A 23,968-nucleotide genomic window follows, 5' to 3' on the forward strand; every position below is an offset into this window, starting at 1 on the left:
AAGAATTTAGAAATTTTGTGTATTCATTGAATGTCCAGAATACAATTTGTTCCTATATTTATACACAACTAAAGAAAAGAATAGAACCTTCTATTGTAACTACCATTCCAGCTGTACAATCTTAATTGGCTTATCTATAACAAATTTTATTCCCTATCTATGTATATACATTTCAGCTATATGTAGAATCTTTATTTCTTGGGCCTTTTATCCGAATTGGGCTTCTGGTTGGCCCAGTACAGAAGTAGCTCTTTAGCCCAGATAGCATAACCCTTTTATCATCTTCAGACCAAATAAAAGGGTTAGCTTTCTTTGATGAAACCAAGGCCAAACATGAAGACCTTGTTGGTGTCTATTTTCTTCTTTCCTTTGATGGTGTATCTTTTGCATCAAATGTTTCATTCACTCGTACACCATTTGTAATTCCAACATCCCCCCTCAAGATGGAGGGGAGCTGAGTGAGACCCATCTTGCGAAGTAAGGAGTGATGTAAAGGACCTGAGAGAGATTTGGTAAAAAGATCGGCTAACTGATCCCTCGATGGAACAAATGAGAGGGATATGAGTCCCGAGAGATACTGCTGACGAACGAAGTGGCAATCGAGGTCGACATGCTTTGTCCGTTCATGAAAAACCGGGTTGCGCGCGATATGGATAGCAGCTTGACTATCAGAGTGGACTGGTACTGGAAGAGCGGGGGAACTGATAGATCGAAAAGTAATCGAACCAACCAAGTTAACTCAGCAACTAGCCGTCGCATAGAGCGATACTCAGCCTCAGCAGAGGAAAGAGAAATGGAAGCTTGCTTCTTGGATTTCCAGGAAATGGGTGAGCCTCCGAGGCTTATGAAGAAGCCACTGATAGATCTTCGTGTATCCTTACACGACGCCCAATCAGCATCACAGAAAGCCTGAAGGGCAAAAGAGGATGAAGCGGACATGAACAAACCTTGAACAGGAGTACATTTCAAGTAACGCACTACCCGCAGAGCTGCATCATAATGAGAAAGGAAAGGTTGCTGCATAAACTGACTAAGAAGCAAAACTGAAGGACACAAATCAGGTCTTGTATGCGTCAAATAATTTAGTTTGCCAATGAGATGCCTGTATAGTGTCGGATCTGACATGATTTCCCCTGAAACTGCAGATAGCTTCATAGACGGATCCAAAGGAGAAGAAATTGAAGGAAGATGTGATACATCAAACTCATGTAGGAGATCTAAGGTATATTTTCGTTGACTGATGATAATACCTTGTGGCTCTCTAAGTATTTCCATGCCTAAAAAATAATGTATAGGCCCAAGATCCTTGATTTTGAACTCTGAATGTAAAAATAACTTAAAAGCAACAATTTCGTGCAAATCATCTCCTGTAATAAGTATGTCATCCACATAAACTGCAATAATAGTGATGAAAGAACCTGATTGTTTAAAGAACAAAGAATAATCATTAAGAGAGGCAGAAAAACCCTTAAAACTGAGAGCGCCTGCAAGCCTGGCATACCATTGCCTAGAGGCTTGTTTGAGGCCATAAAGAGACTTTCTGAGCCTGCAAACCAAATTAGGCTGAGGAGGATCTAATCCAACAGGGAACTTCATATAAACCTCTTCCTGTAGATCTCCATGTAAAAAGGTATTATTGACATCAAACTGAGTAATTTCCCAATCTTTTTTGGCTGCAATAGCCAATAAACACCTAATAGTGGTCATTTTAACCACAGGTGAAAAGGTCTCATTGAAATCTATCCCATGTTGTTGTATATCACCTCTCACAACTAGTCTGGCCTTTAATCTTTCCAAACTACCATCAGCATGTTGCTTAACCTTGTAAACCCACTTACAGGGTAAAGCTTTCCTACCTTGAGGTAAAGGAACCACATCCCAAGTTTGATTGGATTGTAGAGCTTCAAGTTCAGTATCCATGGCACTTTTCCAGCCAGGATGTGAACAAGCCTGAGAATAACTGGAGGGTTCAAAAATGTGAGAACAACTTTGAAGAGTGGCTTGATTGGGGGTAGAAAGAGTATAGACTGAAATAGAGGAAGGTGTAGTAGTGGAGGAAAAACAAGAGTGAGTTACATCAGTAAGAACAATAGAATTGCAGATGTAATCTTTAAGATGAAAAGGAGTTTGTCCAAAAGTGGTCTAGTGGACCTTCTGAGAGGAGGAGCAGGGGTTGAAGAAACAGGTGCTGGAGATGATGAATTGGTAGGCAGAGTAAGTGAGGGAGAAGAAGTATCCAAAGAGGAAACATGTGAAGAAGGAGAATCCTGAGGAAAAGATTGAGAGGGTGATGGATCAAAATTAAAAGGAGATTCTGCAAAAATAGGAGGAACAGACTGATCAGAAGCAAAAGGAAATATATGTTCAATGAAATGGACATCTCTAGAGGTGAAAATCTGTTTTGTATCCAAATCCAAAAGTTTATACCCTTTTTGATTGATAGGATATCCTAAAAACACACAACTTTTTGCTCTTGGCTCAAATTTACCTCTCCCATGGCTCAAGGTATTAGCATAGCATAAACAGCCAAAACATCTTAAAATTTTGTAAGAAGGAACAATCCCAAACACTAATTCATAAGGAGTCTTGTCATGTAAAACTTTCGATGGAAACCTGTTAATGAGAAAGGTAGCAGTTAAGATACATTCCCCCCAATAAATCATAGGCACTTTTGATTGAAACATGAGGGCTCTAGCAATTTCAAGGAGATGTTTGTGTTTCCTTTCGACCACACCATTTTGTTGAGGTGAGGCAACACAAGAAGTCTGGTGAACAATGCCGAGAGATCTAAAGAAACTAACACCTGCTGTACTTTTCCCTAGCCAAGGGCATTATCTGATCTGATTATTTTGACCTTTGCATCAAACTGTCTTTGCACCATTATTATGAAGGATTGTATTGATGTGAATTAATTACTTTTAGTAGCCAACAGAAAAGTCCAAGTAGCCCTGCTGTAATCATCAACTATGGTGAGAAAGTAATTATAATGATTGTGAGTAGACACTTTGTAAGGGCCCCAAGTATCAACATGAAGTAACTCAAATTTAGATTTAGATTTAATATGACTTATTGGAAAGGGAAGTCTAGATTGCCTAGCTTGAGGATAAATATCACAGTAACAATCAAGACTAGAAGGAATAGGAATGAAACTGACATTTTTCATTGATGAAAAGGGTAAATGCCCAAGTCTAATGTGCCATAGCTTTACATCAGAAATAACACTAGAACAAACAGGAAAGGAAATAGAAAAAGGCTATGATGCATAACAAAAAACACTAGAATCTAAAGATGCAGTTGCCTTAAAACAAGACTTCTGAAGATTGGGTTGAAGAAAGTAGAGATCCTCCTTAGCTTCACCAAAAACTTGTGGGTTCTTCATAGAAGGGCCCTGCAGGAGACACTCATTAGAATTGAAAATGATTGACACTGAATTGACAGCACAACTTATGAGTGGATAGTAAGTTATACTTGAAACTAGGAACATAGAGGAGATTATGCAGTGTTAAATCAGAGAATAGAGATACATCACCACTATGAGTTACAACAATAGAATCTGAGTTAGGAAGATTGATGTTTAGAGGTACTCTAAGAGGTGATAAGATTAAGAAGGATGAAGGATCAAAACACATATGTTCCGAGGCACCTGAATCTATAATCCAAGTTTTGGAATTGAACACAGAAAAACAAGAACCAAAATACTTTATAATTGTACCAGCAACTGCATTAGCATTGACTTGTTCTTTTCCATTTTCATTTGAAGTGCTGGTGTTTTCTTCCATTTTCATTTGTGTTAAAGCCTGATGTAAGAAATTGAGCTGCTCCTTGTTAAAATGTTGAGAGAAGGTATGAGCATTGAGTATTGGCTTTGCTTCCTCCATTGTTGCGGCTGCATTTGCCCTTATTTGACTATGGTTGCCCTTCTCATGTGTGAACTGGAAGTCTTCTGGAAATCCTATCAACCTAAAGCAGTTAATCTTCAAATGTCCATTCTTACCACAGTGTGAACAATTTGCATTAGGATCATATTTTTCCTTTTTTTCTTTGAATTTCTGAAACTGTTTCTGAGATTTCTGTGGTGCTGGTGAATTGTTAGGTGGTCTGGGATATGAATTTCCAGACCTGAAATTGTTACCTGTGAATTGTTGGGACTGTCTTCCTCTATACTGATTCATGCTATTCACCATGAAAGATGATGAATCAGATGGCATGAGAGAACTCATGTATGTCTCTTTCTGATTTTCATCTTGTAAAAGCAGTGAATATGCAACATTGATATCAGGTAGTGGATTCATTATAAGAATGGTTCCTCTAGCCTGACCATAGCTGTCATTAAGACCCATCAGAAACTGAATAAGTTTCTCATCTTCCAAAAATTTTTCCATTTTCTGTTTTCCTTTACACACACATACACAAGAACACTTGATGTTGGAATTCAAAGAGTCTAGCTCATCCCAGAGTCTTTTAAGCTTAGTAAAATAACCTGCAATGTTATTAGTACCTTTAACTAACCTGCTTAGCTCCTTTTGCAGGTGAAATAATTTCGCACCATTGGACTGCCCAAATCGATGCTCCAAGCTAATCCAAAGTTCTCTAGCAGATCTAGAATAGATCACACTATCAGCAATTTCTCTGGAGAGGGAGTTGAGCAACCATGAAGTTACCATATCATTGCATCTACTCCATGGTTGCAGATCTGGTGAACCAGCAGCAGGTGTAGACTGAGCACCTGTGATGAAACCTAACTTGTTCTTTGCTGAAAGAGCAATAAGAACAGATCTCTTCCATGCTTGATATCCTTTCCCATCAAAGGTGTTATTGATGAGGTTCATACTAGGAGCATCTGAATGAGTGAGAAAATAAGGATGATTGGAATCAATCCCTGGAGTAATAGTACCATTACCACCCAGATTAGTATTACTATTTTCAGGTGTTGTTCCAGAATTCTCGGCAGAGTTAGTCATTGTTGTTGAAGAAGGTGATAGATTGAAGAAGACTTTATGATTAAACCTGCTCTGATACCATGAAAGTTGATAAGAATTTAGAAATTTTGTGTATTCATTGAATGTCCAGAATACAATTTGTTCCTATATTTATACACAACTAAAGAAAAGAATAGAACCTTCTATTGTAACTACCATTCCAGCTGTACAATCTTAATTGGCTTATCTATAACAAATTTTATTCCCTATCTATGTATATACATTTCAGCTATATGTAGAATCTTTATTTCTTGGGCCTTTTATCCGAATTGGGCTTCTGGTTGGCCCAGTACAGAAGTAGCTCTTTAGCCCAGATAGCATAACCCTTTTATCATCTTCAGACCAGATAAAAGGGTTAGCTTTCTTTGATGAAACCAAGGCCAAACATGAAGACCTTGTTGGCGTCTGTTTTCTTCTTTCCTTTGATGGTGTATCTTTTGCATCAAATGTTTCATTCACTCGTACACCATTTGTAATTCCAACACAATGAAGGAAAGGTAATTAACCATCTTTTTCACATGCTTTATATTACTTGTGACAAGTTTAAATAAAATAAATCTGGACTTTTTTTATTGAACACCACGAAGAAGCAATTAACTTTTATCATCATATTATCATGTGAAGGTACACATAGTGCAGCTAACTAATCATATAATTCAATACATAATATTATGTGGTTGCTTCTCCTTTCTAATTGACAAATTGCAAACTTCTCTTTGTTTTATAACCGTGCTCATATTTTTATTTTAACATAATAACAGGTATCGGATATAACAGATTTGTGCAACCTTCTGTGCATGGACGAAGTACTTCAGACATAAAAGATCGATCGATAAGATTGGAGGTAAAAAAATTATTGTTTGGTAAATACTTTTCAACTCCTGATGACTTTGTGATTGTCAAGGCATGAAAAGTATAAGGAGAAATTGTTGATTTTAAATTATGTCTTATTTGTATGTATAATTCTTGTAGTGTATCATAATTAACCATTTAATTGTTAATTAATCTGGATTATAGAATATAGAGGTATTGTAATTTTAGTGAAGTAGAATGTATCCTCTCTTTTTTTTCTGTGGTGTTAAAATTTTAATCTCATTTAATATTTTTTGTATTTATTTCTTTCATTATTTGAGACTACGAGAATAAAATCTTTGAAGCGACATCTCTAAGTAAATACCTGGCGTGGCTGAGAAAAGTGGAATATAATATTTGATTAGGTAGTGCAAGTTGATTTTATATTTTATTTAATCTGATAAAGTATTTCTAAATCTAAACAAACCATCCTAGCTGTGCTCTATTTGCAGGTTTTGTAAAATATATGTATTTCTTCTTGTTTTCTTGTAATTTTGAATTTTTTACATGCATTTATGAGGATTCAAGATTTCATTAATATATTCATGCTATTAGAGGCAATTACATCGTCCCACTATTACGAATTTCTTAATGAATAAATTTAGATACTTTGATTTAGCATTTTTATTTTATAACTTAAAACTTTTTAAATATGCACAAAATTTATAACAGTAGGAGGCTAACGTGCAGCGCATGTTTTCAAAGACTAGTTATACTAAAGGTGGGAAGAATATTAGGCAAAAGTTAGATTACGATTTTACTCCTACATTAATTTAAATGTTATAAATTATTTACTAAATTAAATAATAAATCATCATATTAGTAAAATCTGTGGTTTTCTTTTCCCCAATCTTGTTCTCAGATGGTGGTATTAATTTCTTTGGGGATTCAACCCATCGAGATCTTGAGAGGGGAATGAAATCATGATTTGTAGGAACAAATCTTTGTATACTTAGCTAGCTTAGTGTTGAAAGAAGAGGTCTCATTTCCTCTTGACATGGGCTACATCAAGATAGATTCATTCAGATCGATATTTGAAGATGGGAAGAGTTATGAAGAGAAACGTTGAGATTTACCTGGTCTAACTCGAGATGTGTATCAAATTTCTGAGAAATCAAGAACTGCCATGGAAGTTGAAGAGAAAAGACCTTTGATGCAAGCAAAGCTAGAAAAATCAATATAGCTGAAAGAGTTCTGCTTCGATGGAGTTGTTTCTTTGAGGTTGGATGAGATCGACAACGGCAAGGACAGCACGAATTTGATGGAAGATGAGCTTGAATTTTTCCAGATAGCTCTTGAAAAGGAAAATGTGTATAAGGTCCTTAAACGTCATATTGGAGAAGAATCTGATACAGTGATGTTCAACTTTCCACTTTCCTTTCTTGATTTTTGTTATTTCATTTTATTTTATTTAAATCTTTGTGTAATTTTTTTATTTTTTTGTTTTGCTTTTTTAATGTCTGTTAATTTTGGTGGGCTGTTCCCTTTGGGTCAACTCACGGCTTTGTACATTTTTTTCATTTTAATAAATCCTGACCCTTGTGGTCTTTGGTTAAAAATAAAAATAAAAAATCATCATATTAGTACATAAATCAACCACCATAAAGTCTCTTCAATATGTATTATTTGTATTAATTCCATGTGGAGTAAATTCATAAACTTTTTGTTTTGTTCATCTTCCAATTAGAAATATGAATGGTTATGTTTGCACTTTAAAAAAAGAAAAAAAAATATACAAATCTATATTATATTCTTTTTTATATATATAAATATTTGTATTAATGTGAAGTACATTACATAAATTTTTTTTCCACTAACTCTCCATTATGTAAATATATGTAACACCCACTAATTATATTCATTATGGTCTTTACTCCCACCTCTCATCCATGATCTCAAATGGATTAATGTCATATTCATGAAAACTTTTTGTATTCCTCAATCATATCCTATAAATAGGGATATTTGACTCAATATTGTACACACTTAAAACAGTTGAAAAAAAGTATGAGAAAATCTCTATGCTCTGTTCTCTTGTCTCTTTTTATTTGTTTTGTTTAATGTTTATGTTTCTTGTTTGTTGTTACTATACAACTTTCTATTGTTTTGTTGTTATTATTATTGAGAATTTACAGTGGTTTGTTTCTTTGTAAACATTTGCCTAGCATGTAGTATTTTAGTATACTCATTTGAAAATTGTATTTGTACATGAATAGTTAGTTATTTTTACTTTATGCACTTTAGTCAATTTTATAATTAAGGATGTATTCTTTTTATTAGGAAGATATATGTATTTTCTATCGTAAAAATGATGGATTTTTTTAGTAAATACCATTAGATTTGAAGAGGATAAAATATGTCATTTACAATACAAAATTTATATAAAGTATTTGAGATAAACGTGCAAAGCACGTTCCCAGAACTAGTAAATAAATAAATAGGGGTTGTTCCTATATACAATTCAACAATTGCAAACTGTAAAGATGGTTGTTTTCTCCAATCACAACAAATAAACAATAATTAACTCCTCTGATTTCACACACTCAACTAACATGATTAATTAAAGGATGTTATACAACAAGTTGCTATAAAAACAAAAGTATTTGATATCTTAAATTACATCCTCTCTCTCTACTACTTCAAAAATTATTTTGTTCCAATTCCTCTTCTTGCAATTTGACTTGATGGCAGCTTATAGTGCTGTAATTTCTCTTCTTCAAACTCTTGACGAACGAAATATTCATGAACTCTTTCATGTTCACACTGCTGAAATGCTCAATTCTCTTCGTGCTATTGCTGAATATTTCCAAAAAGTTCTTGATGAATTTGTATTTGGAAAAATCAAATCTTTGGAGGAAAAAATTAGAGATGCTGCTAGTGAAGCAGAAGATGTTGTTGAGCTGAAAACTTGTCAAATCATCAAAGGGACAAGCTGGACGTTTGGGATTTCACAACACCAGGATTTACTAGCTGTTTTTGAAAAAATGGATACAACAAAGAAACAAGTGATGGAGATTGTTTCTGATGATGCTGATCAAATTCTTGAAATATCCGGGGATTCCATGATTGGCACTTCTTCTACAAGTTATCCAATGGTGGAAGATGATATTGTGCAGGGAATTGATGATGACTTGGAGATCATAGTTAAAAGATTGGCAGGACCACCGTTGGATCTAGACACTGTCACAATATCAGGCATGGGTGGCATTGGCAAAACAACACTCGCTAGAAAAGCTTATGATCATCTAACAATCAGGTATCACTTTGACATTCTTGCTTGGGTTACAATATCTCAAGAATTTCGGTGTAGAAATGTGTTGTTAGAAGGTTTACGTTGCATTTCAAAGTCAACAGTTGTGAAAAATAAAGATGATTTTTTGGAGGTACAATTAATCCTAGATATTTAGTGGAACTTTCTAGAGTTTTGTATCTAAGAAATGTGTAGATGTTCTAGAGAATTAGATATTTGTGGTAAATTATAGAATAGTCTAGATAGTGAGTTAGATGATAAAGTTACCTAGATTTTTCTTGTAGATGTATGTAGAATAATTTCTAAAAGCATCCCTACATAAGTATAAATAGGGGTGGCCATAGTCATTTGTAATCAATCCAAATCAAAGTAATTTAAGAAGCCTTCTTCCATAACAAAGTTCACCCTTCCAAAATCTTCCTTTCTCCTTTCTAGCTTCCTCTTCCTTAGTTGAATCTTCCGATCTTAGTTTACGATCTTGGGCTAGCAGAAGGTTCTTTATACTTTCTTCTGCTATTCTCTACAACAGTTAGTTTTAACGCAAAAGATTATGATGAGATGGATGACAATGAGTTAGCTGACCTAGTGCAGAAAAAGCTAAAGGGTCCAAGATACCTTATTGTTATTGATGATATTTGGAGTAGGGATGTTTGGGATAGTATAAGAGGTGTATTTCCTAATTACAAAAATGGAAGTCGAATCTTATTGACTACTAGGGAAACCGAGGTAGCGATGTATGCAAATACTTGTAGCCCTCATGAGATGAACCTTTTGAGTTTAGAGAACGGTTGGAGATTACTTTGTGATAAATAGTTTGGACCAAAATATGATCATCCTCCTGAATTGGAAGAAATTGGAAAGGAAATAGTAGAAAAATGTCAAGGACTACCCTTAACAATTTCAGTGATTGAAGGACATCTCTCTAAAGTTGCCAGGACAGTACAAGGTTGGAAGGATGTTGCCCGAACCTTAAGTGAAATCATTGCTAGTCATCCAGATAAATGCTTAGGAGTTGTCGGCTTGAGTTACCACCACTTGCCTAATCGCCTCAAACCTTGCTTTCTTTCTATGAGTAGTTTCCCAGAGGATTTTCAGGTTGATACTCGGAGATTGATCCAATTATGGATCGCAGAAGGTTTCATAAGGACGTCTGCTGGAAGTGGTAAAAGTTTGGAGGAAGTGGCGATGGACTATTTCGAGGACCTTATTAGCAGGAACTTGATACAGGCTAGAAAAAGGAGATTCAATAGTGAGATAAAAGCATGTAGAATACATGATATACTGCGTGAGTTCTGTTTGATAGAAGCTGAAATGACAAAGCATATGCATGTTGAGAGAACTCACCCTACTCTTCCAACACAAAAGCACAATGTCCATCGCTTCAGTTTTCAAACCAGATTTTATTCAGTTGATGATTGTTTTAAGGTATTACCCCCTGCCACCAGATCCATCCACTTATTTTCTCAATTGAATACTCTTGAACCCTGTATTAATCTTTTCGGGACATTGCCCACCTACCATCCTAATCCTTTAATAGATGAATTTTTCTCTCATTTCAACTTTCTCAGGGTATTGGCCATCTTCAATACAAATAGATACTTCGAGTCATTTTCACTTGTTACAAAGTTGTTTCATTTGAGATATCTCGAAGCTCCATTTAGAGGAGAAATTCCTGACTCAATCTCAGAGCTTCAGAATTTGCAAACTCTAATTTGTAGTGGTAGTCATAAATCATAATGATTTATTTTTACCTGGGAAGATATGGATGATGAAGAACTTGAGGTATATACGTCTGGATACACCCTCTTATTTACCCAGTCCTACAAGAGAAAGTCTTGTGACAGGGATGCCAAATCTAGAGGAACTTTCTGGTATTTGTTACAGCAGTAGTACAAATGAAGTATTTTCTGTCATTCCCAATCTAAAGAGATTGATCATTTTTGTACGTTTTTACAAAGTAGCGTTTCCCGATAGACTATTGGATATGTCCAGATTGACAAAACTCGAAGCATTCAAGGTTTATGGGTTACCTTATGTGCAAAACTCCATCAAGATATTCGTTTTCCAACATCACTTAGGAGGTTGTCTTTGTTTTGGTGTTGTCATTTTAATTGGGAAGACATATCATCAACTTTAACGATGTTGCCAAATCTTGAAGAGCTCAAACTGAAAGATTGTCAAGCCTTGACAGATGAATGGAGATTGAGTGATAAAGGCAAGTCCAAAAGCTTGAAGTTTTTGTTACTGAGTGGCTTAGATCTTGAGTGTTTGGAAGCTAGCAGTGATAACTTTCCAAATCTAAAACGCCTCGTTCTGAAGAAATGCTACAGGCTGCAAGAAATTTCAGCAGATTTTGGGGAAATTTTTACTTTGGAGTCAATTGAGTTGCACGATTGCAGCACTACTGCTGAGGATTCTGCAAGAAATATTGTACAAGAACAAGAGGAGATGGGAACTAATTTCCTTAAGGTCTACATCCATAACAGTCGCAGTAAGTGTTAAATCTCTCCAAAAAGTTCTTCGATTCTTCACATTTTAAATTACCTCTTTGAAATTAAGATGATGAGTTCTACTTTTTATTTTGCTTATGCAGGGAACCGAAGCTTATTTCGAAGGACCATGTAATGCTATCTTCCAAATGCAAAACCTTTTAGTTTATATCTTGAAAAGTAAAATCTTTCGTTTTTATGTTCTGATCGTTTTTCAAATTCATGTTTTAGGAATAAGCATGTTAATTAATACATGTCTCACTCACTTGTGATTTCGTATTTTGTATACAGTAACTATTGATGTACTGTAATATCTATTTTGTTTTATGTGATAGTTCAAAATGAATAAGGTTTCAATTATTATGCATTGTCTATGGAGTATAAGCATCGATTTGTTTTCCTCTCTTCATGTACAATGCATGTTTTTCGTTGAATTACATAGCTGCCTTTTCAGCGATTTTTGTTAAAAAAATTATTTTTTAATAAAAACGCTGCCTTATTTCAAAACGAAAAAAAAAATTAAGAAGAATGATTTTAAAAGATAAATAAAAAATTGAAGAGAAACGAATTTAAAAAAAAAGAAATTTTTTTAACTAAAACGCTGCCAAGGCAGTGATTTCAAGATATTTTTTTATATATATAAAAAAGCTGCCAAAGCAGCCATTTTCATGAAAAAAAAAATTTTGTTCTATGAAAACACTGCTATGACAGCGATATTAGTTGGAGGAAAAATAATTTGAGTTAAATAATCACTGCTATGTCAGCGATTTTAGTGAAAAAAAAGAAGAAAAAAATTGGACAAAATTGCTGCCCTGACAGCGATTTTTAGTTCTAATAGAATAAACGGCGTCAGTATGTGTCAGAGGGAAATTGCTCCGACAGGAGCGATTTTGCCCTTTTGGTTTAAAAAAAAATATGATGTGCCCTTTTGAAATTTTTGACAATTTTTTTTGCCCTTTTAGCTCCTGACTCTCATATCAATACACTAGAGATTTCTAAAAGGTTAAACTTACTTGCATTTATTATAAATAATATAATTTATCATGATTAAATGATTTAATAAAGTCTGATATATATTAATTAATTATGATTAATTAAAAAAATATTATATTATTCAAACACATAATATATGTATATACTAATCATTTGCGATAAGTTTTACCTTTCTGAATTTAGTCTTACACGGTTCATAGATATATATCAGTTGCACTCTATTTTTAAAGGTGTAAAGTATAGTATATGCTTGGAATTTACGCAGATTCCGGAACCTTCATGGAAGTTTCTTTTGCATATTTCTGTTACATACTTAGGTTGGCTATCGCTTTTTTGATAGATATTTTACTTTCCCGTCTCAATTTATATATGCCGCACTGATAAAACTTAAGACAATCAAATATTTTATATGTTTTTTAAATTTTTGAGTTATTAATTATTGTGATTTATAATACTATGTTTTATGTGATTTTGAAATAATATATGTTACTTACTATTTCCTATTTTACGTGGTATTGATAGAATTTCGAACATCATTCAATAATTTTTATCTAATCTTTTAATTCATATGCAAAAATAAAGTTCGGATTAGAAATTTTGTTGTTCGAGGAAAGGTATGAGGCACCCCAAGTTTCATGGTTCTAACAAGTCGCTTTTTATCAACTTATGCTCGACTTAAATCAACCTTGAATAAATTATTTGCCTATGGTTCACTTCAATTTTGTTGAACTCTACTAGTCTTAACTAAGACGTCTAGTGACCAGTGGTGGATTCAAGATTTTCACTAAGGGGTTCGAAAAAAGAGAGTAGTGCCTAAGATTTCATCTTGGAACCTCAAGGTGAGTTTTGAAACCCTCGACTACTAAGCAAACCTCTGATCTTACATTTAGGAGGTTCAAAATCAATATATTGACATAAAAAATCTTTTAAATACCTTAAATATACTACGTAATATTTTGCAGAGGGTAGGGGCGTAGGCACATGTATGTGAGGGTGTCCAATTGGACACCTTTCATCGGAAAAAAAATATCGCATATACAAGTAAAAAGATACACGAAATGATTAAATAACATATTCTGGACACCCTTGACATAATATGTTGTTAGAGCCTAGTGGTTTAAGATGTCTTGAATGTGTGTTTAGACATCTTTAATGAGTTAGTGCTCGCATGTTCAAATTTCACTTGCAACAATTTTTTTGCCCTTTTAAAAAAAACTTTTGTTGTTTAATTTTTGGACCCTCTTCGTGAAATTCCTGGCTCCGCCTCGGCAACCTCTAGTCCGCCCCTGCTAGTGATGACCTCTACCTCGATATACATCGATCAAGACTCGTAAATGCGATTTCGATTTGTGTTTTACACCTAAAAATTGAATCTACTCGTTTATTAAATCAAAGATATATATTATTTAAGAGGGTTTGAGTCAAGACGCATGAAAACAATTTTATCATCTTTCAATAATTGTATTTATCTAACACACAAAGTTAAGACCTCAATTAAGACGGTAAATTATGCACTCTCTTGCTTAGAGCTTAAAATTGAGAGAGGTTATTCTACTACTCGACATAATTGATTTTTAAATAACAAAAAAATCACACTCCTTGAAAGACCTTAAACAAGAGAAGATTTAAAGAAAAATAGGACGTCACAAATTGCACAAACACAAAAAGGTAAAGTAGTAATTGCATCCACGTATAATATTCTAGCCCAAAGAAATTACATAGAGGAGATGGAGCAAAAAAAGAAAGATTCTCGGAAAATTATTCCACGAAATCGTGACTGATATTTTTATTTTTATTATTATTATTATTATTATTATTATTATTTTAAAAAAGGAAGTTGAAAAAGGAAATAAGTAGGCTTTTCCATAAGGAAAATTATGCATCCCCCAGAAAGAAGGCACGAAAAAAGTGATATTATTTGGTTAAAATATTGAGCAAGTACATTTTTGTTTCTATTATATAGAATAATCATGTGATCATCCCCCAGAAAAATTGTTTTGCCTTTTCAATTTAAAGCTAACAACAAATTTTTTTAAAAAGATATGTAAAGCTCAAAATAGTAAATCACAAAGAAGAGTATATATATACTCTTATAGTATTTAATCAATAAGTAATTTCTGAATAAGAAACATCAGTGATACCACAACAATATACATATATTCTTAGTATCATAGACTAATGAGTAATTTCTCAAGAAGAAACCTTAATGATACCACAACAGTATACATGTATTCTTATAGTATCATTGATTAATGAATAAATCCTGAACAAGAAACCTTAATGATACTAATACAGTATATGATACTGATTTATTATTAGTTAAGCGAAAATTATCAGCCTTAATAAATGAGGGTATTCACTTTAATTTTTTTTGAGGGAATGAGTATTTCTTCAATTACTTTGAATTGGGGTACAAATATAATCATTTTGAGTTTTATGGCTTATTTATATATTTTTTACTATTTATTTTCTCTATCTTCCTTTCAACCCTATTTTTTCCTTAATCTACTTATCAATTTATTTTCTTCATCAGCCTCTTTTTCTATTTTAACTCTCTCTAGGCTAAAGATAATATTCTTTTTATTTTAATTTATATACATTTATCTTGCCTATATAAAATTTAAAATATTAATTATATTTTATTTATAAACGATTAAATAAAATGTTAAAATAATAAGTACTCCATCGGCCCCTAATTACTTGTTTAATTTTTCTTTTCGACTTGTCAATTTTGGCAAATTAAGAAAGGATAAATTTCTTTTACCTTTATACCCAATTAATTAATTTTGAAAATGATAGAACTTTTTGAAAATCTTAAATTTTTAATTCATTCACTTTATAATTAATAGGGATAAAATGGTAAACTCACTATGTCAATCATTATTGTTTTAGATATATCAATTCAAAATTAGACAAATAATTAGGCATATACTAATAAAAAGAACGATATCATGTCAAAAAATTTGACTGCATTATTTTTCTTACAGAGCCATAGTAACATTTCACCTGTAGAGAGCAGAAAACAGAGAAACAAAACTTATACCTTGTCAGAAAAGAAAACATATATTTATATAATATGCTTAAGTCATATGCGGCCTTTTAGAGCTATCCGCATAATTTATTTAGATACCTCAATTAGGATTAGTATCTGTTGAACATTTTAACCTTAAGAAATTTATATTTATTAGACACAAAATGATAATAAGTTGAAAAGCAAAATTGCATGTGGCTCAAACACAAATACATAGCAGGTGCACCAATGAAATAATGACGCGTGAATTCCGTGTCCACCCATCTACCCCCAAAAATTTGCCACACCCCCACCCCACCCCTAAAGCTTAGCCCCGCCCACCCTCCAATTTTTTTGAAAAATAAATTAATGTTTTTGAAAATTAAAAGTTCATACTAAATTTTTTATTTTTTAGCACAATTAAGAATTTTGAGAAAAGTGAAAGTAAGTGATCTATTATAGGTCAATATGAATACCCATATTTTACCCATTTTGACTATATTTGTAGAGACTCTTAAAATAGCTTGAAACCCATATTTACCCAATTAAAATATGAGTGATCCAAATCATTAAATATAGATAAAATGAACTCATTTTATTAATATGGGCTGAAATTTCCACCCTACCCCGACAGAGGTACCCTTAATAGTTGTGTTCATAGGATCAGATATAATGACCCTAGAAAAAAGAGGGGACCATTCTTAAACTTTCATCCTCACATTTAATTCACTGGCCAATCACAAAGTTGGGGGCCAGATTATTATTATTTTTTAAATGTAATTTACATTCATAAGTTATAAAATTTATTTAAAATATTCATATATTTGTATCATCATTTTATAATGAAAATGTTCTATAAAAAGCCATGACAATGAGCATAATTAATATGAATTTGAAAATAGTGGAAGAACACAAAAAGAAATACCATTGATTTGTATAAAGAAAAATTACTATTAAGCCTGATAAAATTGCTTATTGGGTCACCGACCAGTTTTTTCAGCGGATTTACTGTTAGATCCGTACCAGCCCGATTCAGTATATCAAAGAAGTTTTTTTTAAACGGGCCGGGCTGGCTTGGTCTGACCCAGTTAACAGGTTTACGGCCCTCCTTCACTGATAATACGATTCTTGTTGAAATTATTTTGTTAAATAGACATAGACCACAGTAAAGTTTCACTTGGAGAGAGTAGAAATACACAACAGCAACAGGGGAAACATGATTTGTACCTTATCAGAAAAGAAAACTTATTTATATACGTATAACATAATAAAAAAGCAATATTGTCACTCGATAACAGGCATGAACATACAACTTAATATTAATACAACAACAATTGAAATTTCGAAATAACATGCAAGTAAAACATACACACATACATACTTAAAAATCAAAATTAGATAGGAAGACTAAACCTCTGTTCCATTGGATAAAAACCCAAATTCATCCTCCTCCTTAGATAGTTCCAAACATTGATTTCACTCTGAAAATACTTTTCTTCTTCTTCTTCTTCTTCGAATTTTTGCATAATTTTCTTGAAAACCCAAAGTAACATTTCACCTCCGGAAAGCAGAAAACAGAGGGAAAACACAACATGGGAAACAGGGTACGTGAAGAGAACAGAAGCAGTGGAAGCCAAAGAGAGAGAAATAAAGAAAATCATAACATTGTGTACGAGTTCGGAGAATTTCTTATAAATAGGATGACGAGAAAATCTCTGCTTAATACTGTATATTAAAGAGTATAGGAGCAAAGAAGTGGCAGAAAGTCTCATTGTTTTGGGATTGGTGGTAAAAGGACCAGTGCCTTGATATTTTAGCTGTATAAAGTTGAGTAAAATGGTGAAGAAAAATCCAACAATTGTGAGGGAACTACTCTGTTCCTGTATGAAAATGGAATTGAAAAAGTTCCTCCATGCCCGGAGGACAATTTTTACATTATAGGCCATTATTATTTGAAGAAGAAGCTAAAGGCAGAGGGTATATCGATGATGAAGGAGGAGAAAAAGGAGAAAGATATATAAGTATAATATAGACAGTAGTCAACCCGTGAAATTTCTCCAGTGGACTATTAAGATTATTACACGTGTCACTTAGTATAATAGATGGTTCACATTCATTTGTGTACTAATTTCAATGCGAACCCAAGAATCTATTGATTCTTTTAGTCCAAATTTTTTAAATTTATTTTCCTTCACGTTTTAGCCGCTAAGCCAAACAAGTTCTGAGAATAGTATACATTATTAGTGATTGTTTTGCAAACTAAAGCCGTTTTCTAAGTTGAAAACTAAAGCCGTTTTCTAAGTTGAAAACTAAAGCCGTTTTCTAAGTTCAAACCAAAGCTGTTTTCTAAGTTGCAAACTAAAGCCGTTTTCTAAGTTGCAAACTAAAGCCGAGCCATTTTCTAAGATGCAAACTAAAGCCGTTTTCTAAGTTCAAACCAAACCTGTTTTCTAAGTTGCAAACTAAAGCCGTTTTCTAAGTTGCAAACCAAAGCCGTTTTCTAAGTTGCAAACTAAAGCCGTTTTCTAATCCTCAAATGAAGATAACCATGTTGATTTTTTTCTTGTTATTCTTCGTTATTTACTATACTTCAATCATTATATTAGTTGGTTATTGTTATTGTTCGCGTTTTTTGAATAACTGTTCTTATATATATAGTGGCGGATCCAGGATTTTCATTAAAGGGGTTCGAAAAAAAAGAGCAGTGCTTAAGATTTGAGGTTTGAACCCCTCAACCACTAAACCAACCTCTAATCTTATATTCAGGAGGTTCAAAATCAAAATATAAACATAAAAATTCTTAAAAATACCTTAAATATACAACTTAATTTTTTACCGAAGGGGTTCGGGTGAACCCCCTAGGTAGACTCTAGGTCCGCCCCTGTATATATATATGTTACATGAGTTGAGAGTATTTCAAAAATAACTTCTCTACCTCCATGAGATACAGATAAAGTCAATGTAAACTCTATCTTTTCAAGATCTCGCTTATGAGACTACACCAAATTTGTTGTTATTATTATTCTCTCTTTTTTATTGAAAAGGTTGACCAAATAGCTCTTAACTTAAATTTATGTTTTAATAATTATATTATATTATACTTCTCAAACGGGGAGTAAATATATAACTTTTTTTACAATATAAAAGATATATAAGTATTCAATTTATATTCAAAGAGTTTATTTTGAATTTGAGTCATGTCTAATGTAATATTAAACCTTTAATTTATATATAGTCATATGGTATATATTTGAAGTATTAACATACCGAAACACAAGGAAGATTCCCATTCCATCCCATCCTTCACCAAAGGAATTTCTTGGTAAGCTCTTTAAATTACTCTATAGTATTTCTACCTGTTTCTAAATAAGTTATGCTTTTAACTTTGATACATCTCTTAAGAAGTTACTCATTGATTCACGAAGAATTTATTTTTATTTTTAATTAAATTTTATCTCTTGAAAAAGGAAAGCTAATTAATGATTTTTCATCATATAAACAAGTATAATTTGAAAGAATAAAATCAATTTTAATTCTAAAATATCTATTATTTTGAAATAAAATAAAATAATTAAGATATCATTTATTTAGGAATAGAGAGAGTATTGACTAAGATAGGCCGGCGGTTGTTTGCACAGTAGAAATTGACTTTCTTTAGATGATTTGTGGTGTTACTAGAAGGGAATTTGGGTTTTTTATGATTGTTTGGGTCGGATCAAGTTGGTTAAAAAATTAATGGATCAGTTTTAATAACAATCATTTCGCTTTTTAAAATTTTAAAAGGTAAGATCCCTAAATATTTTTGAATTCAAAAAATATAAATCTATCAACAAAAAAAGAAGAATACATTGCGTCATTTCATAAATAACAAAAATATATTTATCCCACTTTATTAACTAGAGATATATTCTTTCTAAAATTATAAAATTACTATTTAGGAAATAATCCAATATTGCACTTATAAGTTCAGCATACCTCAATAGCTCCTATGTAATTTTTTTGTTTGTTTGTTTGTTTTTACATTTTCGTATATGAATAATACTGTAATTTGTGATAGTTGTAATATTTTAATTTTCAAAAGTATGGTGTATTGAATTAAATTTGTTAAAAAGACTACAGGGGGGGAATGTATAAGTGGAGTATATGAATGGCCGCATTGCTTGACTTTTTGGCAAGAGTTTAGTTTTTGTCTTTGGCCTGAGCATGTAGATCATATTTAATTTTAACATTCATGAAGAATTTAAAGAGAGTACTAAGCTAAAGTACTTGATCACAACAGCGTTGACAAGAGCATGAAGAATATTTGCTAGTGTCAAAAAAAAACAAATAATTCATGAAATTAGTCGTTAGACAAGAACCATGCAGGTTCATCCTCCTCATAAAATTGTATAGAGTCCCACCCCTCTTATAATTTACAAATATTATCATAAATATCGACTAGTGTTACTACTTGTTAATCAAATTCACAGATAAAATTATCATTATAATATTTATTAAGTTTGATTTCAAGTAAAAGCATAAATATATAGCTAAATAAAAATATAAACCTAATTGTTTTCCAATGATCAAAATAAAACACAAAAAACTATGACAATATTCCATAGGCTACACCTATCTAGTGATTCCTAGAAATTTTACAGAATTTTTATTTTACGTAATACGTATTTTATAAACATAATTTGTATTTAAATTATAATATTTCAAACTTTGAACTGATTTTGAGTTTAGATTCTTGTTATTTTTAATACTCTATTTTATTTTTTATTTTTTAATTAATTTTTATTTGGCCCACGAGCCGGCTCTATCCATATTTCTCAAGCCCCACAAATCGGCAAGCTTATTCAGGCAGGGCTAAAAAACCTTTTTCTTAAATGAGCTCCAAAAATCATAGCCCAGCCCTATCAAATCTCGAGTTAGGCTAGGTCGGCCAATGGGCCTAGCCCATATCGACGGCTCTAGCGAGAGGGGAGTGATATATCCGAAAGGGAGATAGGGATGTATCAACGAGAGGGAAGTGATGTATCTGAGAGGGGGTTTTTGAATTTTTTTCTAAATAATAGAGAATATTAGAAATTAAGATAAAATAAGACGTGTATTTAGGTAATTTTTCCATAATTTAATTTGAGTCTACTTGTTCCACATGCACTACAACATTTTTATTTCTATTTCTGGAAGGATGCTCAACCTCAACACTCTACCTTTCCTGTTTGGTCTATAGGTGGTGTGGTATATTGTCTGTTTTTTTTTTTTTTGAAGAGTTAGTTAATCATTTTATTTGAAGTTAGGATATTACTTTGTATATTATCTGTATAGCTAGGCAATATAAACATGCTAAAAAATTGAAATAATTTTGAAAAATGATAAAAGATTGAGACACATCCATCTTGCAATAGTGAAGAGAAATTTGTCGATTCGTAATGTTCATTTGAAATAGTTAAATCTCTCATATTTAAGTTATTTTAATATTATCAATTTATCATTAGCTAGTTATAAATTGAAAAAACTAAATCAAAGCAATAATTTTTATTTGATTTGTTTTAGAAATTTTAAAATTGATTAAATTAATTTAATTTTGATTTTAAATAAAGAATCCATCCAAATCAAATCATGAACATCGTATTTATAATAAATTGGTCGTAAACAAAATTATTATAAAATTTTAGAAGTTCAAAATTCTAAATTTATCTTCATTAAGTTATTCAAATTAAAATGGAGTAAATAACAAATAAATTTAATGTGATTTAATTAGCTCGTGGACTCTCAATATGTTGCCAAAGACACGTTACTCTATTTGTTAGCTGCTAATAAAGGACCCAAAAGGGTCATATAGAAATTGTGTAGCCATGAAAGTGGAATATGCTTGGAACAAAATTAGGCCAATTCTTGAATTATTAGCCATTTGAACAATTAAAATTAAGAGACATTGCAAGAGAGTAATGAAGAAAAAATAATATAATTAGCAATTGATTGTAGTGTGTATATATAAAGATGTTCCATGTCTAAGGGTGCCAATGTTAAGGATTGTATAATATTACTAACTCTATGCCAGGATCACGCGGCTCATGTTTTGAATCGTATTTAATCCTTTTGATTTCTCAGCTGGTTTTCGGCAATACTATTAAAATTAGATTATTCCAAATTCACATCACATAGGATCCATCAGAGAGAAAGCGCTACAATTAGCTATTGATGGTAGTGTATTATATGTAAAGATGTTCCATCATTCCATGTCTAAGGGTGCCAATGTTAAGGATTGTATAATATTACTAACTCAATGTTAAGGATTGTATAATATTACTAACTCTATGCCAGGACCACGCGACTCATGTTTTGAATTGTAGTTAAGCAATTTTAAATGGGAACCACGTAAGAGCATCTAATGAATGTATGTTTGGTGAGAAAAACTATAGGCGTATATAAAATTTTGAGACGATGGATGAACTATTACAAAAAGGTGCATGATGTGTCATAGATATTGAGATTTGAACTCATTGATGGTATATTATATCATTCAATACTAATAGTTTTAATATACATATTTGATTTAATTATATAAAAACATTATAATAAGATTTATGTAAAAAGTGCTACCAATATTATGAAAAACTTTAAAATTTTGAAAGATTTATGAAGAAAAAGTATTAATTAAAATGTCAAAATGCTACCAATAACCACTTAGAGAAGTTTAACCCAATTTTAAAACAAAAAACAAGATAAATATAAGATTTAAATTTCTAGCCTCACTTAGAGAGGTGTAAGTATTTTTTAAATTTCTAGCCTCACTTTAAGTGTGGGTTCACACATTTATATTTAAGTATTTTAAAAAAAAACATATATGATGCTACTATATATGATATCGGAAGGAGAGCATTGATTTACGTGCACTTGGAGAACCCCACTTGAATACGCCCCTAGAGAAAATGATCAAAATGGTTCTTAATGCATGAGTAAAGTTTTATCTTGGTACTTAATACATTTCATTTTATTGGAATGGTCTTTAATTTATAACAAAAATATTCATTTTAGTTCTTAATATATTTTATTTGATTAAAAGATCTTTAATATATAACAAAAATATTTATTTTGATTTTTAATATATTTCACTCAATTAAAATAATTTTTAATATGTAATAAAAATATGTTCATTTTGATCCTATTACCTTACATTTAATAAATTTATAAGGTAAGTGTTAAATTTAAATGTAAGTCCACATGATTAAGAAACTTCACTATTGTTTGTCTTCTATTCTCTCTTAAGGGGAAAAGAAGTTGGGGAAAAGAAGAAGGGGGAAAGATGCAAGTGTAGAACTAGGAATGGCCGATTTTCTTGACTTTTCCTGGGCAACAGTTTAATTTATCTTTGACCTCAAATCCAAGATATCAACCACGTCGGAAAAAAATAATAATGTAATATCCCAAGTTTCCAACTATTTTAATTATATTATTTTATTTTTTCTTTTAATGGATTTTTAAAAAGGTAACAATTTTAGTTTCACCTTACACATTTAAGATGATAAGATTAAATTTTTTTTAATACATTGAATATAGGGAAAAAGGTCTGAAATATATCTGAACTTAGAACAAAATTGTTGTAACAATATCGAACTTTGAATAGGACCTTTTACCCCATGCACTATTTAATAATGTATTTTAAATGTATATATGTGTCCACGTGGACATCATAAATATTGCATAATTATAAATAGTAATGTGTCCACGTGGACACATATATACATTTAAAATACACTATTAAATAGTGCAGGGGTAAAAGGTCCTCCACAAAGTTTGGTATCGTAACAACAATTTCAACCAAAATTGAAATATTTTTTAAACCCTTTTCCCTTTAATATATAGTTTAAAATCAATAAATAATATCACATATATTAGGACGAAAAGAATAGCTATTAGGTGATTTCTTCATGTTGTTCAAGTCTTCTCAAATAGCGTCGATATATATGCTAATGTCAATAAATTAGCTGAAGTGGTCACTACATTATTGACAAGAAACCATGCATGTTCATCCCCCTCCCCGTAAAATTGAAAATAATTCCAACCCTCCAGATATGCCTGGGTCGGTCCGTCCAGTTTCGGCCCATTAAGGCTGGCCCGGTAAGCCTTGAATCAACACCCGACCCACATATTTAGTATATATTAGAAGTATGTATATAATTTAATGTAAACATTTTATTATATTTAGTATATATTATAAATATATATAAATATAATGTAAGTATTTTATTTATTATATAAATAGTAAGTTGTGTGTGTTTTTAGTTATACTATAAGGGGTCGTTTGGTGTAAAGGATAAGGAGAGTTAATCCTGGGATAAATTTTAAGTAACCTTTAGGGGTCGTTTGGTTTGAAAATGAGTTATGATGGGATAAGTTATGTTGA

The 23,968-nt window shown here is 31.9% G+C and overlaps 2 protein-coding genes across 2 annotated transcripts; one reads left to right on the forward strand and one right to left on the reverse strand.

Moving 5' to 3' along the window:
• Positions 1-3,237: 3,237 nt before the first annotated feature.
• LOC125841520 (uncharacterized) lies at positions 3,238-4,345 on the reverse strand. Its single transcript, XM_049520675.1, has 2 exons — positions 3,713-4,345; positions 3,238-3,388 (listed from the first exon to the last, which is right to left on the reverse strand). Exons 1-2 carry the CDS (start codon positions 4,338-4,340, stop codon positions 3,354-3,356), a joined length of 663 nt encoding a protein of 220 aa, XP_049376632.1. The 5' UTR covers positions 4,341-4,345; the 3' UTR covers positions 3,238-3,353.
• Positions 4,346-8,515: 4,170 nt separating this feature from the next.
• On the forward strand, positions 8,516-10,818 carry LOC125843155 (putative late blight resistance protein homolog R1A-10). Its single transcript, XM_049522377.1, has 3 exons — positions 8,516-9,158; positions 9,611-9,807; positions 9,895-10,818. Exons 1-3 carry the CDS (start codon positions 8,516-8,518, stop codon positions 10,816-10,818), a joined length of 1,764 nt encoding a protein of 587 aa, XP_049378334.1.
• Positions 10,819-23,968: the final 13,150 nt, after the last annotated feature.

The sequence above is a fragment of the Solanum stenotomum genome, chromosome 10, assembly GCF_019186545.1.
Source record: "Solanum stenotomum isolate F172 chromosome 10, ASM1918654v1, whole genome shotgun sequence".
NCBI lineage: Eukaryota > Viridiplantae > Streptophyta > Magnoliopsida > Solanales > Solanaceae > Solanum > Solanum stenotomum.

Coding starts and splice junctions, on each gene's coding strand:
- LOC125841520 (XM_049520675.1), bottom strand. CDS start 4,340: ATGGGTCTTAATGACAGCTATGGTCAGGCTAGAGGAACCATTCTTATA. Junction 3,389..3,712: donor CAATGCTAATGCAGTTGCTG/GTACAATTATAA, acceptor TGTCTCCTGCAG/GGCCCTTCTATGAAGAACCC.
- LOC125843155 (XM_049522377.1), top strand. CDS start 8,516: ATGGCAGCTTATAGTGCTGTAATTTCTCTTCTTCAAACTCTTGACGAA. Junction 9,159..9,610: donor TAGAAATGTGTTGTTAGAAG/GTTTACGTTGCA, acceptor TCTCTACAACAG/TTAGTTTTAACGCAAAAGAT. Junction 9,808..9,894: donor TGACTACTAGGGAAACCGAG/GTAGCGATGTAT, acceptor TGTGATAAATAG/TTTGGACCAAAATATGATCA.